The following is a 14616-nucleotide window of genomic DNA, read 5'->3' as shown; positions in this document are numbered from 1 at the left end:
AAAGACTGAAGACAACTTGAAAAGTCCATCAACAGGAACTTTCTAAATAAATTATAATACTTCCACAGAGTTTAATACCAGGCAGCCATTAAAAAGAATGAGACAGTTCTATAATGTACAGATAGATATAAGAAGATATCAAATGACCACCAAGATCTACTGTCAATTAAAAAATAGCAAAGTGCAGAAATACACAAACATACACATACATACACATATATACACACATGGAAGATGGTACCATTTGTTTAAAAAAATTAAGATGATATACATGTATGCGTATATGCATACACAAAAAACAGCTTAAAAAAACAAGTCTGGCAGTTACTTTGCCTTTCAGTCAAAAAGGCCATTGTAATTAATAATTTAAATTCTCTTTGCATTTTTATTGAAGTACAATTTTTTTCAGTATCTTTGCTGAATGAAAATTTACCAACTATTTCAATTATTACAGATTTTTACTACTAACCCTTATTTAAAAATCAGAACAAGTATGCTACCATGGCCTAGTGCCAACCTAAAATGTTTTCTTCTATACATGCAAATTCAGTAATTATTCCAGGAATCAACCACTGATCTGAAACTCTCCTTTATGGCCTCCTCCTAAATTATGCAACTTAGAAAAAGTCTGAAACTGTAACTGACTATTTGTTTAACTAAAAACCAAACTATGGTTTTATGCAGTAGCATCTTTTCTAAATAATACAAATCTCAATTTGTAAATTTATATTTACAAATAAATATCATTTACAAAAATACATATGGAATTTTTAATGTCTGTCTCCCCTACTAAATCATAAAATAAATAGACACATGTATTATGCCACCTACTGTCAGCCTCTTACCTGTCTGTTGTATTCTTGGTTTCACTTTATTCAGGTCTTCAGTAGCCTCACCAAGATTTTCTGCTAGTATTTTAAATAAAAGATTAAGATCTTCTTGATTTAGACTAACCTATAAAACATTAAAAGAAAAGATAAATATATTTCATTTTAAAATGCAGTAATTTTAATACAGAAAATAACAAAACATTAAAAATAGAATAATCTTAACACTGACAGAAAAATTATATATTCATATTCAAGTATTTCACTACTCATTACATGTTAAAATTTTTATTTTCAAAGAAAGAACTTAGAGAAAAACAATGTGATATATGAGTCCATATCGGTTCCGTCTACTTAACTTATAAGATCTTTAGTGAAAGTTCATAATTCAAGAAATATGATCATTTTTTAAAAAGCGACAAATTAAGAGAACACATAAATTCCACGTTTCAAACAATAACAATCTGAATGAAATAAAAAGGTAATCTTCAATATAAAAAACAGGCATTTCCTTCAGTGCTATAATTATCTTTGTTGGACTTAGATATCCCTAAAATGTATGTATATACAATATGTAAAATGAGATGTAATATAATATACTGATAAATAATTGACATAAAGATCTCTGCTATTATGTACATAGAGCAAATTTAAAAGTTAAGTAACACTTAACTGAAGATTAAAATCTACTAAAAATAATAAAGATCTTGTTGGACAACATCATACATCCATCAATAAAAAATTCTACATTTTATTTGGATTTATACTGAAATGGCTTCAGAGTCTAAAATTTTAATAACAAAGTTTTTTTCACTCACATACTTACATTCATTGTCTCAAGATGTCCTTTAATTTCCACAACAGGAACCTTGTGGTACCAAGATGCCGCTAGATTCCGATTTACAGAAAACTCCAAGTTAATTGGGTGCAACAGCTGAATATCAGGATGGGAGATGCCAGGCTGGATCACTGTCCTAATAAAAATACAATTGATATACATGCATAAACATAGGGGAGAAATGCAATATATCATTAAAAAAAACACAAAGTCAAAAGTTGATGCTCTAAACATTGATTTGAAACGATGCTATATGAGTGTTTTCTAAACTCAGTCTATAATGAACTTAATCTATACTACATTAGCAGGGACAGATTAAAATATATGATATATAATTTATAAATGACTCACCTATAAAGAAAACTTTTTTCTTTAAACAGAAGATAGGTGACAAACAATAAATTTTAAAAAGAAATTCATAATTGTTGACGATACGGTGGAAATCATTAAATACAGTTGTTCAAAAACTGATATGTGCATTGGTACAGAAATTAGAGAAAAAAATGGCAAGATGAACAGTTACATTCCCTAAGGAGTTTCAGAAAGCTCTTCACCAGGAAGGATATTTTCTGGACTTGCCTCATAATCATTCCTTTTTCACTCAGGATAATTAACTCTCTTCGGATGGGGTAGAAATTCACTTTAAAATGAATTATGTACACTTTCAGGTGTCCTCTGGTATGGACACCTACCAATATATCATTACTTACACAGTATTCCTGCCCAAAATGTGTTAAGTTCAATTAAATCATAAAGAATCACCAGACAAAATCAGATTGAGAGCTGTTCCATGAAACAACTAGATTGTATTCTTCAGAACTGTCATCATCATGAAAGACAGAGAAAGGCTGAAAGAAAAGCTACTCCAGAACAAATGTCTATCAATATAGAAATCCCCCACAGTAGTGTAGGACACAATTAAATGTTATATGTGATGCTGGATTAAGAAAAAAATTGCTATAATAGACATTCTTGTAACAACTGGTAAAATCTGAATATTGACTGCACATTACATAAGATTATTTTGCAAACATTAAATTTCCAGAATTTATGTGGAATTTGCATTGACTGTGGTTGTGTGAGAGGATAAATGTCCTTGATCTTAGGAAACATATGCTAAAGTATTTAGGGGCAAAGAGCTAAGATGTCTATTCTCAAGTGGTTTAGCAAAAATGTTTCAACTTCCAGTTATAAAATAAATAAGTCCTGGGGACATAATGGTGACTATAGTTAATAACACTGTATTGTATATTTGAAAGTTGCTAAAAGAGTAGATCTTAAAAGTTCTCATCACATGAAAAAAATTTTTGTAACTGTGTGGTGATGGATGTTAATTAGACTTACAGTGATCACTTTGCAATATATATAAATATTGAATAATTATGTTGTATACCTGAAACTAATATAATGTTATATGTGCATTATACTCTATAAAAAATAAAAATTTGTATAATGCTTTAAATTCTAATAATATGCATATACATAGAGTTAAAACAAATGTAAACAATTGGTGAATGTAGGTAAAGAATTATGGGCACGTTCATAATACTATTTTTGCAATTTCTATAGGTTTGAGATTTTTCAAAGGAAAAAGTTGATATAAAAAAACTGTTCTGTGCAATAGGAGTATGTTGGGTATAGATTTCAGAAATCATAAAATTTCATGGAAAACATTAAATAATATTTAAATCCATGATAATTGAAAGTATACCTAGAAAGCTTAAGCTTTGTTAGCTGCACATCCATCCTGTCAATTACTGGAGGGTTTACGCAGTCTTCAACTGATACCAGACTGAACTGATTTTGAACTCTGATTAACCCGAGATCTGCCACTACTGCACTGGTGGAAATGGAAGACTGTGGGATGACTATAACTGGTGCTTTCAAATCAATATTGATAGAAACTCGAAAACTCCTCTGGGCAAGATCTTTCACACTTGTCGCAGCCTTTTCTGCAGCCTGGGCAGTGGCAGCACTCAGAGCCTCTTTGGCTGTCTGGAAATTGTTCAGGAAGTTCTGCAGACACAAAATATAAAAGGAGAAGTTCAAACAGAAGACAAGCACATCATTAATAAAACCATCTTCTTTTTATTTGTGTACTATGGTAATTTTTTTCCAACAGCTATAACAACTTTCAGTTCAGTCCTATTTTTCTAGAGTTAAAAGGAATGACTGATAATCCATCCATATTTATGAGCTACCTGAGAAGGCTAATTATAATTACAGTTATATGGCTGAGGAAATGGAGAAAAAATCATTTTCAACAGTTTTTGTACTTGAGAATTTGGTTTCATCATGTTCTAGCAAAACTAGTAATTCCAGTTCTAGAAAAAAAAATCATTAAAAGATTCAGATTTCAACTGTTAAAAAGAGGTTTTAATTTCTACATTAATACATAAATACTATCTATAATGAAAACAACACATATTCTAAAATCTAGTTTGTAAGATTTGCAGTCATAATTATCAGATTTACTTAAGTATTTCTAAGTTGTATAATAAATATATAAATAGTGTTTTTACCAGAAGTGACATGAGGAATTTATGAAGATAGACAATCTGGATACAGCCAACATTCAATGACATCACACCATCCACCTTGGACATGTCAGTATAGAAATCCCCCTCAGTAGCATCTGGATACAAATCCAGGTTAAAACGGAAAACTTCATTTCCCATTATTGACACTGCCTGAAAAACACAGATTTGAATGTATTCCATCCAAGAGAATAATAAATCCCATCCTAAAAGGGTTTATACTTATAATCATTATAAAAACAAACATTTTTCTATCAAAATATATGTCACTAATATTTTTTAAAAATAACATCTCATATTCAGTCATCAAAAAATATTAACTATTTACTATCACCTACTTTTTTATGAACTGTCTTAGGATCAACATCTGTGACAATAATATTTTCCAGTCTGGCAAATAGAGACTGTTTTCTTGACTGAAGAGAAAGCGAGGAATCAAGTCCTTAAAAAATAAAAAAATAAATTATTATTATAATTTCTATAGGTCTAACAAAGTAAAACCTTAAGATGTTTCTTTCCATTGCATAATTTTATTTTGGGGGGTGACATTTTTAAAATTTTAGCAATGTTTGAACTCCCAATTGATAAATAAGTTGTGGTATTACATATTTTTAGTTTATAAACAATGGAATCTGTAAACTCATTAAAAAATAATTATCTGAATTTTCAACCTTCTAAAAAAACTTCATCTAGTGCAAATAGATTATTTTGGGATTTTAGTAAATCCTTTACACCTTATAATCCAGTTATTTACATAGAAGCTATAAAAGTTTCATGAATTAAATTCAGACTAGTAGATGCACTGCCAGTTTGGAAAGAAACCCTAGTTTTCTGATTTTTAAGTTCTTCAAAAATTTCATTAAACATATTCTTTACTTTAACCAAATCATACTGAGCTGGTAAATAAAATCAGAAAAAGCTATATTAGTTATAGCAACTTTTGCCTAAAAGAACATAATGGGCTTACAAGTTCTGGTCTTCATTACAAGGCTGCTTTTCATTTGTACCAAGATACAGCATATTCACAGACCTTTATCTGAATTCTAAAAGGACATGTAGCTCATCGATAGCATCCCTACATTGACCTAAGTAATTCTTTTCACCTCCAAGACAACTCTTAGAAAGGTGTAAAACACCACTGTGTGTAGTTCAATTTGATGGTCAGAGTCTGACCAACATCTACATCCCAAAGAGTTAGGAAAGCATGAGGTCCATTTATGTTGCAAAGTAAAATTATCCAGTTTTCACTATTCAGAGTCCTCCATTTGTATATTCGTTAGCATTTAAAAAAAAAAACTTATCTTTTGAACAATTTTTAATACCGTAAGAACTTTTACCTTGAATCTTGATTTCAGCAATATTGTTCTTCTCTTCACAAACATTGACACAGAAAGCATTCAATTTGGCAAACAGCCTGAAGTCAATAATGTCACTATCTTTAGAAGATACAATCACTACAAATAAAACAAAACATTCTATCACAGTGAAATCCTAGTAACTAAACTCTATTAAGGTTTAAGTTGTTTAAAAAAGAATCATAAAATTCTCAAGTTCTTAACGATTTCAAATACTTTTTTTTGCTTTATATATTCTGTAGAGTTTGCATTTTTAATAGAGAAATGTGTTACATTTATAATTTAAAAGCAAGAAAAAAACTTAAATGAGATTAAAAACATTGAAACTCAGAGAAGTTAAGTAATGAATTAAATTATGGTCAACACAGTTTAAGGAGCACTCAGAATTTGAACTGAGTTATCTCTGATCCAAACTGTGGGTTCTTAACTAATTAGATGCAATCTCTGCACTGCTGCCCTCCTGTCTCTGGATCTTGATTTCCTTATTTGTAGAATGGAAGGGAAGGCTAACCCTCCATGGAGCCCCTTCAGGAGCCACTATGAGGAGAGGCAGAGTTCAGTGTAAGCATAGGTGTTTTTCCCCTATTACTCACCTAAAGGCATCCCCCACCATCACCAAAATAAGAACAAAAACAGATATTTTAAAAACAAAAGTAATAATTACATTTGCCTTATATACCAGGCACCTGTTTATAATTTGGTTTGAAGGACAGAAATGAGGAAAATGGCATATAAATAACTGAACTAGATAGAGGGTCTCTAAGATTGCCCACTTAGCTCTAGAATTCTAAAAGCGCTTACTAACAAGAAAACAAAAAACAAACAAACAAACAAAAAACCCTGTTTTTCAAACCTTTCTGCAGAACTGTATTTTTTTGTTGCTTTTCAGTCGAAATGCTCATTTCCTTGATATCACCCATCTTTTGGCCAGCTGATGGAATAATGCTTGTCAGGTAATTAATAGAAGAGAGAAGAGCTTGTGTTTGCAGCAACAGATTTAAAGACGAAAAAGCCACCTAGAAATGTTTTTAAAAGAAAATTAGTTTCCCAGGCCAAATTATACCAATAGTCTCCACAAAGACCCAAAAAGCTCTTAGCTAGGCTTGCATCACCGCCTTCTACTGCTTGAAGGAAAGAGCTAAGAGAGGAAGATTCACAACCCACACTCCTTAAATAGAGATATATGAAGAGTAAATTACACTTACACACTTCAGGAGTTCATTTGAGTACCTTAGTAACCTAATTACTCCATTTCCCAAGCATAATTATCGTGGAGCTTATAATCTGCTTGTCAAGGCTATCCCAATATTCAACATATATATGGTTTTTGGATCTGCAATTGACTCTTTATGATTATATAAAACACAAGTTAGACACGAAACTCCAGAATCACTGTGTTATTACTATGTCAGGAAATGATTTCAAATGCGACATTCACGAGATTTCAATACAAAAAAATCCAATGAGTAAATTCTCAGTCACTAAATGATCTTCTGAAACCACATCCTATCATTTAAAAAGAAACAAATAATATAGAATTTATAGAAAAAAGTATTACATTTTTAAAATAATGATTCTAGAAAGCTAAGACAGCAACACAAATTACTTTCAAGAATATATGGCTTTCTAACAGCAAATTAATTTTTTTTTAAATCTTTGTTTATACAACAGAAATTCGTTTCATTGCTTCAAAACACTTAAGTGGATATAAAAAGGAAGTTTCACAATCTTCAAGAGATTCTGGTGTCTCTCAAAAGTGTAATCTAAAACTCATTTCTCTCTTGTTCTTTTTAATATAACCACAACTATATTTTGCCTCTTCTTCCTCTACAGAACTACCTTAGTATGACTCCAAAAGTACTCAAAATCTCTGTATTTCATACTTCCTCTGCTCTGCGTTAAACAATAGTATCCAGTTTGGTATGTTTAGAACTCTGTTCTTTGTAAATCAAAGTTACCTCATCTATAGCATTTCCTTCTTTATAAATAATTAGGATGTGATACAATAAATCAAAAGCTTTACTACGCTGAATCCTGAGCACAGAGCATGGTAGGCATCTATGAGTTTATTTATAACTTTTATTGGTTCTTGATTATTTCATCAAATTACCCAGTCAATATCCCTTAACGGACACTGGAGACTTCTAGAGTAAGTTATTTTCAAATAGGACACTCGTATATTCTGTTAGTAGAATTTCTTACCTTAACTGTTTGTTCAGTTTTTTCAAAAGTAGTTTGAAAACTAGGCCCATTCCTATCAGCCTTAAAAAAAAACACAAAAAAAAACAGAAGTTCTAAAGAAGGAATTAAGACCAAAGTAAATAAATCACTTATTTATGATCTCTAGTTAATTTATTTATAGTTACAATTGTATTTTTATATACACTGAACACTATTGTCATCATTTTAAAGTTATATCCAAATACTTTATTTATTATAATAGTGCAAATTTGTCCTCCTCCTCAAAAAAAGAAAAAAAAAATATGATAGCCTGGCAACATTCACTTCTGGAAAATGCAGCTAGGGATCAGATAAACTCTGAAGGGGAAGGTTTAAAGGTCATCTAGCCCATTTACGACTTTATGCTTGAATCCCTCTATAAAGTCTTTGGCCAGTCTATTTTTTGGTATCTCAAGTAAAAGAAACCTCCTTTTCTTATAAATTCAATCTTTAGAAAACTTTTGATTTAATGAGGTCTTTATACAATCAAAAATCTATCTCCCATCATAATTACTCACTGATCAAAATATTCATATACATATAAATTCAAAGTTTTACCCTATCTGAGAAGCCTTCTAGCTAGACCAGTTTCCCTGCCTCCCTGCTCCCATAATACTCTGTGTTCTTCTTTATTAGAGAATCAATCACATTATATTTTTAACTGTTACTTTCCTGTCTATCTCCTTACTAGTCTATAACTTCCTTGAGAACAGGGAAAAATTTCATCTCTGTATCCTAACTACCTAAAAAAACCCTGACACATAGACATTCAATAAGTAGTTGATGAATGATTAAACAAATCAACTAATCTTAAATGAAGCTAAACACCATCAGTTCTTTCAGCATTCCTCGTATATTTTTGAGGGCCTTCTCAATCCTGGCAGTTCTCTACTGAACCCAATCCAATTTATCCCTTTTGATGTAGGATACTCAGCCAAATGTCACCTACACATACAATGAATGTAGGTAGGTGAATATGCCCCAGAAGTTAGGAGTAAGACCCACTTCCTCCCTGGCTTCCATCTTTGGGGACAAGAAGTTTTGGTGGCTTTAAAATTCCTAGTATAGCCCCATATTAAGTGAAAAAGAAGGTGTATGAATGGAAAGAGAAACAATAGATAGCCCTGTGATTAAAACCTACTATACATAGCCTTTAGTGATCTACTGTCAACTTTTTCCTTTCAGAGGACAGTTTGGAGTATATAATAAATATAATAAACATTCTACGGCCCTTACCTTAATATACTCCACTTTCAAAAGATCTAATCCAGGTTTGTCAGAAGAGCTAATCAAGTGAAGGGGCTTCTTTTTGGATCCTAGATTAAAGAAAAAGGAAAAAAGTGTTTCAAATAAATTGCTTTTAAGTTTAGAATTTTCTAAATGTCTTTTTCTTTCTAAAAAATTTTGTTAATTACGCTTTAAAAGATGATCTGTACATATTTTCACGGTTGTTAGATACTAAGATCATCACTGGTGAAGAAATAAACCAATCCAAAGCCTTATCCTACTTCTGTCATCCACTTACTTAAAAACATGCATATTTATATATTTTATTTGATTTTACATCTGTGTTAAAATACAATCAAAACTTCTCTAGATATTTTAAGGCCAACCATACATTTGCAAGGCAATAGAAAGATTACAGGTGTAAGAATCAGGAAGTATGAACTACAACATTTAACTTCAGTTTTCTCACCTTTTTAACAAGGACTAGAAAAATATGTAATATCCTGGGAGCTCTAAAACTCTATGAACAAATATCTCATATTTAAAAAATGTAAATAATTTTTCTTTGTTTAGACTAAGAGAAGGCTTACACAGAAGAGGAAAGATTTTTTTTAAGAGAATTGTTAAATTTCTTTTAATTTAAAAACAACGGGTACTACCAGATGTCTTCTATATCCTTATGTAGATATACCAAAGAACTGCCTCAAGAAGCTACGGACGGAGAAGTAATTTAGCCACCATTTAATCCATCTTTTATTCTTTGTAGTCTTACACGTACTGTTTCTGCAACAGCTCAGAATTTTCCCTTGAAATAACGTTCCCTCAAGGAAAAAATAGCCTAGCAAATTTATTATCTGTATTTTTTCCCTTAAGACAGTAATATAAACTCCATTTTAAGATGTACTTAATAGAAACTTACTAACACATAAAACATTTTTCTTCTAAACTAAGATATATTTTAGTTTTAACTATTTAAAATTTAAAAAAAAAAAATAGGTCTTTATATTTGACTAAAATATTGGGCAAATATTAGGTAATTTTAATTACTGCAGATTCACCCATTCCTTATATATCTCATGAACACACAAGATGTACACTAAAATAAACTATAAGCACATCTGAAGAATGAATTTTACATCCCACCATTTTTATTTTTATAACCATGTGCTGCCTCTGATATATGAACACTATTCAGTAGAAAGAACAAGGACTTCAATATTATAGCCCAGAAATAAATTCTAGGTTTAGCCAATTCATAAGATGCATGAACTTGAGTAAGCCTCTGTATCTCTTTATTTAACCTTTCTCTGTTTGCAAAATGAGAAAAATATTACCTATATAAAGGGTTTTTATATGGACTCTCTGAGGTAGTATACCATAGCAGACGCTATGGGAAGACTTCCAGGGTTCAGCCACTAACTAGCAGTATGACCTTGGATAAATTACATAAACAGTTTTTCCCTTAGCTAACTCATTTTTAAACTGGAGATAATAACATTGCCTTTCTCATAGCAGTGTTTTAAGGACTTAAATGGGTTATTATTTGAAAAGTGCTTAGAACAGTGCTAGCTATTATTTATTGTAAGTATTACATAAATGAAAGTATTTCAGATATTCAAGTGGTATTATATTTATTATTGGCTATTGTTTCTATTTTTATGGCTAATACCTTGAATTTCATGGTAATCCAAGCTGATTTTCTTTAGATAAGATACTGCAGTTAAATCAAATGTTCTCACTACAGCCTCTGTTCCTAACTGAGTAACATTAAATACTAGAATTGTATCTTCTTCTTTCTGTTGTTTGGTAAATTCCAAAATCACCTGAAAGAATCAAGACAGCAAAAGAAAGGTTGATAATTAGTTTGAATCATACTTAAAATTAAAAAAATTTTTAAAAACCTTCTTCATACATATCATCATGAGAACAGTAGAAATTCTGCTCACACTCATCTACTACAATTAAGTTATTTACTATGATTGTAAATCATCTTAAATTCTATTACTGAGAATATAACTATATCTGTATAAATTTATGAAGTTTTATATCCATTACTGATTTAATTTATGGGTTCTTTCTTAATATGATTTTCTTAAACCTGTATCTCAAAACAAAAATCACATGTGGTGATATAAAACACATTCCGTTAAAATAAAAAGTAGGACAAGAATATTCATTATTACACTACTATACAAATTTACTCTGGAAATGATAGTATGTTTAGCAGATGAAAAATAAAACCTATATGTGGCAATATTTAAAATATGCAATTTTTGGATCGTCTGTCAAGAGATGGAGGTCCTTGTCCCCTTTAAATGTGAGCAGGCTTGTTATTGCTTCAATCGACAGAGTACAAAGGAAGTGATACTATAATGATTTCCAATGTCAAAAAAGGCCATGAAACTTCTACCTGGAAATGCTCCCTCTGAGGGGAGCTAGTTGCCATGTAAAAAAGTTCAACTTCCCTGAAACTACCATGCTCGGGAGGCAATGAGTAGGTATTTCAGTCAACAGTCCCAGCTGACCTCCTAGCCAATAGCCAGAATCAACTGCCAGCCTCAAGAATGAGCCACCTCTGGGGTAGGCCCGGTGGCTCAGGCTGTTGGAGCTCCGTGCTCCTAACTCCGAAGGCTGCCAGTTGCAAGGTTGCTAGTTCAACTCCTGGAGTCCCACAAGGGATGGTGGGCAGCGCCCCCTGTAACTAGCAATGGCAACTGGACCTGGAACTGAGCTGCGCCCTCCACAACTAACACTGAAAGGACAACAACTTGACTTGGAAAAATGTCCTGGAAGTACACACTGTTCCCCAATAAAGTCCTGTTCCCTTTCCCCAATAAAAATCTTAAAAAAAAAAAAAAAAGAATGAGCCACCTCTGAACCCCTCTGACACTTCAGGTCATTACAGTATCAGTCAAATCTGACTATAAGCAAATGGAAGACTGTACACAAAAATTACTAAGTTGGCCCCTTCCAGAATTCCTAACCCACAAAACTGTGAGCAAAATAAAATGGTTGTTTGAGCTACTACATTTTGGGGTAACCTATGAGACAGCAATAGTAACTGGAACAATATACTAATAAATGCTGAAAGAAAGCAAAAATTAATACTATTAGCAGTGATAAAATTATATACTTAAGCAAAACCAGGAAGAACGTCAACTGAAAAACGAAATGATAGTACAGTAAGTTACTCAATACAGAACTGAAATACAAAAATAAATTTCAGATATAGCAATGATTTAAATGAAAGTATTGAAATCATAAAATAACAAAATCATAGCTAAATATTTTTACAACGGAGATTAATTTTCTAAACATACACTAAAACTAGGGTATAAAAAAATTCGGTAAATTTCACAATGGAAACATTTTTTTTTTTTTTTTAAGATTTTATTGGGGAAAGGGAACAGGACTTTACGGGGGAACAGTGTGTACTTCCAGGACTTTTCCAAATCAGGTTGTTGTCCTTTCAATCTTAGTTGTGGAGGGTGCAGTTCAGCTCCAGGTCCAGTTGGCGTTGTTAGTTGCAGGGGGTGCAGCCCACCATCCCTTGTGGGATTCGAACCCGCAAACCTTGTGGTTGAGAACCCGCGCTCCAACCAACTGAGCCATCCAGGAGCTCAGCAGCAGCTCAGCTCAAGGTGCCGTGTTCAATCTTAGTTGCAGGGGCCAGAGCCCACCATCCCTTGCGGGAGTCGAGGAGTTGAACCGGTAACCTTGTGGTTGAGAGCCCACTGGCCCATGTGGGAATCCAATCGGCAGCCTTCAGCGTTAGGAGCATGGAGCTCCAACCACCTGAGCCACCAGCCCGGCCCACAATGGAAACATTTAAAACCAGAATAGAAAAAAAATCAAATTGGGAAAAATATTTCAAATAGTTATTACTACTTTTTTCTTAAAGGGTTCTCATTATCACTTTAGTTCATTCATTCAATATCCAATAAAAAATTTATTGGGCATCATCTACGACGTACGGGGTTGAGCCAGCCACTAAGGACATCAAAGTGACCAGGACAGACAAGATCCTTGTCTTCAAGAAGCTTACTTCTAGGGAGAGTGCGGGAAAATGAAGGTGGCTATCTTGTGTTGGTTGGTCAGGCCTTTTCAGTAAGATGGCACTTGAGCAAATTTCTAAAGGAAGTAAAGAATCAAGTCATACAGGAAATGAGTATTTCTGGCAAAGGAAACAGCAAGCACAAAGAATGTGCTTTGGTATATATTAGAACAAAAGGCAAATGTAAGCTCTATGAGGCAAGGACTTTGCTCTCAGTGCTGTAGCTCCAGTAGCTAATAAAACAATGCCTGGAACATGATGGCATTTGATAAATACTTACTGACGGAATGAATGAAATACGGCTCGAGTAGAGTGAACAAGGCAGAAAAGAATTGAAGATAAAGCCAAAGAAGTCACATGGTGTGATTTGTAAGCCATGTAAGGCCTTGCAGGCCATGGGAAAAACTTAGCCCTTTGCTCTGAACAAGATGGGAAGCCAGTGGAGGGTTGTGAGCTGAGCGATGACATGATCTGACTTTTACTTTAAAAGGATCACTCTGGCTACTACATGGAAAACTGGTGGACACAGAAAGACAGTTAAGAGGCTACTAAAATAGTCCAAGCAAGAGATGATGGTTGGAAAGAGAACAAACTGACGGTTGCCAGATGTGAAGGGGATTGATTGGGAGGCTGGATGAAAAAGTGAAAGGATTAAGAAATACAAATTGGTAGTTAAAAAATAGGAACGGAGATGGAAAGTACAGCATAGAGAATATAATCAATAATAATGCAATAACAATGTACGGATGCAGAGGGGTACTACACTTATCAGGAGGAATCACTTCATAAGTTATATAAATGTCTAATCACTATGCTGTACACCTAAAACTAATATAATAATAATATTGGACATGAACTGTAATTGAAAAAAATAAAAATTTTAAAAATAAATAAGGAAGAAAAGAGATGACGGTGACTGGGACAGTGCAGTTGCAGCGGAAGGAAAAGAGCAATCATTTGAATGTATTTTGAAGTTAGAACCAAGGGATTTTCTGATATTCTGGGTGGGAGTGTGAGAGAGAAATCAAAGAAGGCTAAAGGTAGGGAGTATAACTTTCTTTAAATAAATACCAATAATACTTAAATTTGTATATACAATTAAAATCTGGTATTTCTGACACATTTTAGGATATGCTGGGTTATAAAGCAATCAATAAGAAACATCTTTCTAAATATTTTGTGTTTTATTATCAAAGCAATGCATATTCATTATAAAAAATTGAGACTATGTGGGAAAACAATCAGGTAAAAATTAAAATATGTAATCCCACCACAGACATGAACACTGTCATTTATGAAAGAAAAAAGTGTGTTTATGTAATTTCCAAATGAAATCTTTTTTTCAAGAGAGATATATTATGAACACTTTTCCATGCCAAAGTTTCCTTTTATTATATGACTTTTAATGACTATAAAAGCATCATGGAAATTTAGGTTGTTTACATTTTTCAAATTGTAAACATGACAATGAATGGTATCATGTACCTTAAAAGTAAAAAAATAATAATAATTAAAATAATCATGTCACAGAAATTTTCTAAAGAACAGAAAATCCTAA

The 14616-nt window shown here is 32.4% G+C and overlaps 1 protein-coding gene across 1 annotated transcript in view; it reads right to left on the bottom strand.

The window, feature by feature from the left end:
- The window catches only part of VPS13C (vacuolar protein sorting 13 homolog C), a 168383-nt gene that overhangs the window by 82264 nt on the left and 71503 nt on the right, over positions 1-14616 (bottom strand). The window contains exons 27-36 of the mRNA XM_074327646.1: positions 10674-10827; positions 9014-9093; positions 7760-7819; positions 6411-6573; positions 5540-5656; positions 4541-4644; positions 4188-4355; positions 3377-3681; positions 1654-1801; positions 846-954 (exon numbers count right to left, since the gene is read on the bottom strand). Coding sequence (XP_074183747.1) covers positions 846-954; positions 1654-1801; positions 3377-3681; positions 4188-4355; positions 4541-4644; positions 5540-5656; positions 6411-6573; positions 7760-7819; positions 9014-9093; positions 10674-10827 — 1408 coding nt within the window. The remainder of the gene's footprint in view (positions 1-845; positions 955-1653; positions 1802-3376; positions 3682-4187; positions 4356-4540; positions 4645-5539; positions 5657-6410; positions 6574-7759; positions 7820-9013; positions 9094-10673; positions 10828-14616) is intronic.

The sequence above is a fragment of the Rhinolophus sinicus genome, linkage group LG03 (genome assembly GCF_036562045.2).
Source record: "Rhinolophus sinicus isolate RSC01 linkage group LG03, ASM3656204v1, whole genome shotgun sequence".
In the NCBI taxonomy this organism is placed as follows: domain Eukaryota; kingdom Metazoa; phylum Chordata; class Mammalia; order Chiroptera; family Rhinolophidae; genus Rhinolophus; species Rhinolophus sinicus.
This window is presented reverse-complemented; position numbering and strand designations above follow the sequence as displayed.